The sequence below is a fragment of the Penaeus japonicus genome, unplaced genomic scaffold (assembly GCF_977035675.1).
Source record: "Penaeus japonicus unplaced genomic scaffold, GWHDUDI00000001_assembly GWHDUDI00000001, whole genome shotgun sequence".
NCBI classification, from domain to species: domain Eukaryota; kingdom Metazoa; phylum Arthropoda; class Malacostraca; order Decapoda; family Penaeidae; genus Penaeus; species Penaeus japonicus.
Window position 1 is genome coordinate 44,096,624 of NW_028234403.1, and position 2,500 is coordinate 44,099,123.

Here is a 2,500-nt window from a genome sequence, read left to right on the forward strand (position 1 = left end):
AGGTCTCGACGTAGGCGCAGCAGCTGAGGGACGAGACGAAGGCGTGGACCTCCTCCAGCGACGCGCTCCTTGGGTGGGAGGAGAGAGAGGAAGAGATGGATGATTAGGATGATCAGAAAAGATGGAGAGGATGAGAACGAACAAAAGAGGATAGTGTATGTTCGTGGGCGCTGCAACTTAGGAGCGACAGGAAGGACGTGGAATTTTCCCAGTGACGAGGAGGGAAGAGGGACGAAGATACCGATGATCAGGAAGATTAGAATAAGAAGAACAATATAAATGTAATAATAGCAGAGGCAAGATAAATGTATGTGCGTATGTTCTTGACGGAGGTGGGCGAGCGAAGGGCGTGGAACTCCTCCAGCGACGGGGGAAGAAGAGGGAAGAAGATATTGTTAATTGGGGTAATAAGAACAGATAGAGATGATAGTAATAGACATGAACACATTTCCGGTCGGGTTCGGGGGGCGGGGAGAGAGAGAAAGAGAAGTGATGCCACAAAAGGATCCATTGATAAAAGAAAAGAGAAAGAGGTTATTAAAAAAGACAAGGCAGTGTTTGAAATCGAGGAGAAAGAGGAGGATAAGAAAATGAAGATCAAAGAGGAGGCAAAATCAGAGAATGTCCGAATTCTTGCGAAAAGAGACAGGGGGGAAACACAAATGGAAAACAGGGCATAGATAAAAAAAAAAAAAAAAAAAAAGAACGCGATTAAAAAAAAATAAAATGAGAGAAAAAATCAAAGCAAAGGACAAATCAAATGTCGAATTCAGAAGAAAAGAAAGAAAAAATAAAACAGAAAAAGAATACGAGATAAAAAAAAAAAAACAAAAAAAAACGAGAGAAGCTAAGCAAAACACAAATAAAAATTCGAATAAAAAAAAAAAAAAAAAAAAGAATCTAAAGAGAAACAGAAACAGAACACGAGCTAACAAAATCATAAAGACGAACTAAAGCTCTAAACAAAAGCCAAGCGACTGCTCCTCGAATTCAGGGGTTCCTCTCGTGGGAAAAGCCTGCGCCATCATATATTGATGAGCCTCCGGCCTTATGACGTCACACGGAACACTCTGGCGTCATAGCGAATGCTCAGGAAGTAGAGGGCTCGTTCGGGATTGTACGTGAAGATATTGACAAACATGGGCCCTTCTTTTCTTTATTTTCTTGTTTACTCGTTTTTTTTATTCGTTGTTGTTGTTGTCTTGATTAGTTGATTGGTTGTTTTGTTTCTTTAAGGTTTTTAGCACTATTTTTTTTTCTTTTTTTGTATCAATGTATATGAACTTATACGTTACTTATGTACTATGAATCTTATTAACCCCTAAAGGACACGGGATATTGCAAACTGATACAGAAACGGACTCAAAAATCACGTATATCTACTCTAATTAAAAATCCACAAGAAATTGAGATCAAAACATACAATAATTACCTGGCTTCCTGTGACATATAAGTATAGGTTGCCTCTTCACCTGAGCATTATAAAAGTTAGTATCCCCGTCCTTTAGGGTTGAGGGAGACTGAGGTGTAAGTGAGAAAGACAGATAGAAAGGAAAGAGGAGTGATAGAAGAAGAAAGGTAGGGCGATATATATATATATATATATATATATATATATATATATATATATATATATATATATATATATATATATATAGAGAGAGATAGAGAGAGAGAGAGAGAGAGAGAGAGAGAGAGAGAGAGAGAGAGAGAGAGAGAGAGAGAGAGACTGAGTTCAGATTCAGATTCGTGAAGATATTCACAAATACATTAGAATTCGATGTAGTTCAGCCGATCTTTCCTATCATTTTGAAATTTACAACAAAAACGAAAAAAAATATATGATGAAGTAAACAATAAATCCTGATAACAAAATGAAAAGATAAAACGCAAAAGAAAAAAAACACAAATCAAAGAATGATATTATTAGAAATACATAGAGTGATTATCGTGTCTTTGTGTTGGGTGACGTCAATTTTTTTTTTTTTTTTTTTCTTAATTGCGCATTGTTGCTGTTGTTATTGTCTTTATCCGTAAGGAATCCTCGATGAAGTGACTGCATCAGTTTAAAGTTTCAAATATAAAAGCTATCCCAATATCATGTAACCTTCGAAGCTTCTCTTCCGCAAAAAATGGATTAGTTTGAGTAAAGGCTCCGCTTCATCTTCTACGCAGCGTTGACTGACTAGTTGTCGACACACACACGATAAGACAAAGAAATTTACCTCCTGACGTACCGCTCATGCGGTTCATTAATCCGTAATAATGTCTCGTTTTGGTTATATATTTGTCTAGATTTGCAACTTGTTGAAGGACATCGTGAAGTTTAGTCTGGCTGGATGATTATCATAGGTAGAATACTGGAGAGAGAAATATCGAGACAGAAATAGACTGCCATAAAGGGAAAGAAACAAAATGTCTATAGCCAGAAAAAAAAAACACTCAGCTAGAGATCAGAGACTTTCCAACGCAAACAAAATAAAAAAGAAATATATTTTCA

The 2,500-nt window shown here is 36.7% G+C and overlaps 1 protein-coding gene across 3 annotated transcripts in view; it reads right to left on the reverse strand.

Annotated features, from left to right (window-relative positions):
- Positions 1 to 2,500, reverse strand: part of LOC122259947 (GTP-binding protein Rhes) — a 55,338-nt gene that overhangs the window by 2,832 nt on the left and 50,006 nt on the right. For all 3 annotated transcript variants that reach the window (XM_086541089.1, XM_043026947.2, XM_043026945.2), the window contains exon 5: positions 1 to 68. This exon is cut by the window's left edge and continues 115 nt beyond it. In XM_086541089.1, the coding sequence (XP_086397215.1) occupies positions 1 to 68 (68 nt within the window). The remainder of the gene's footprint in view (positions 69 to 2,500) is intronic.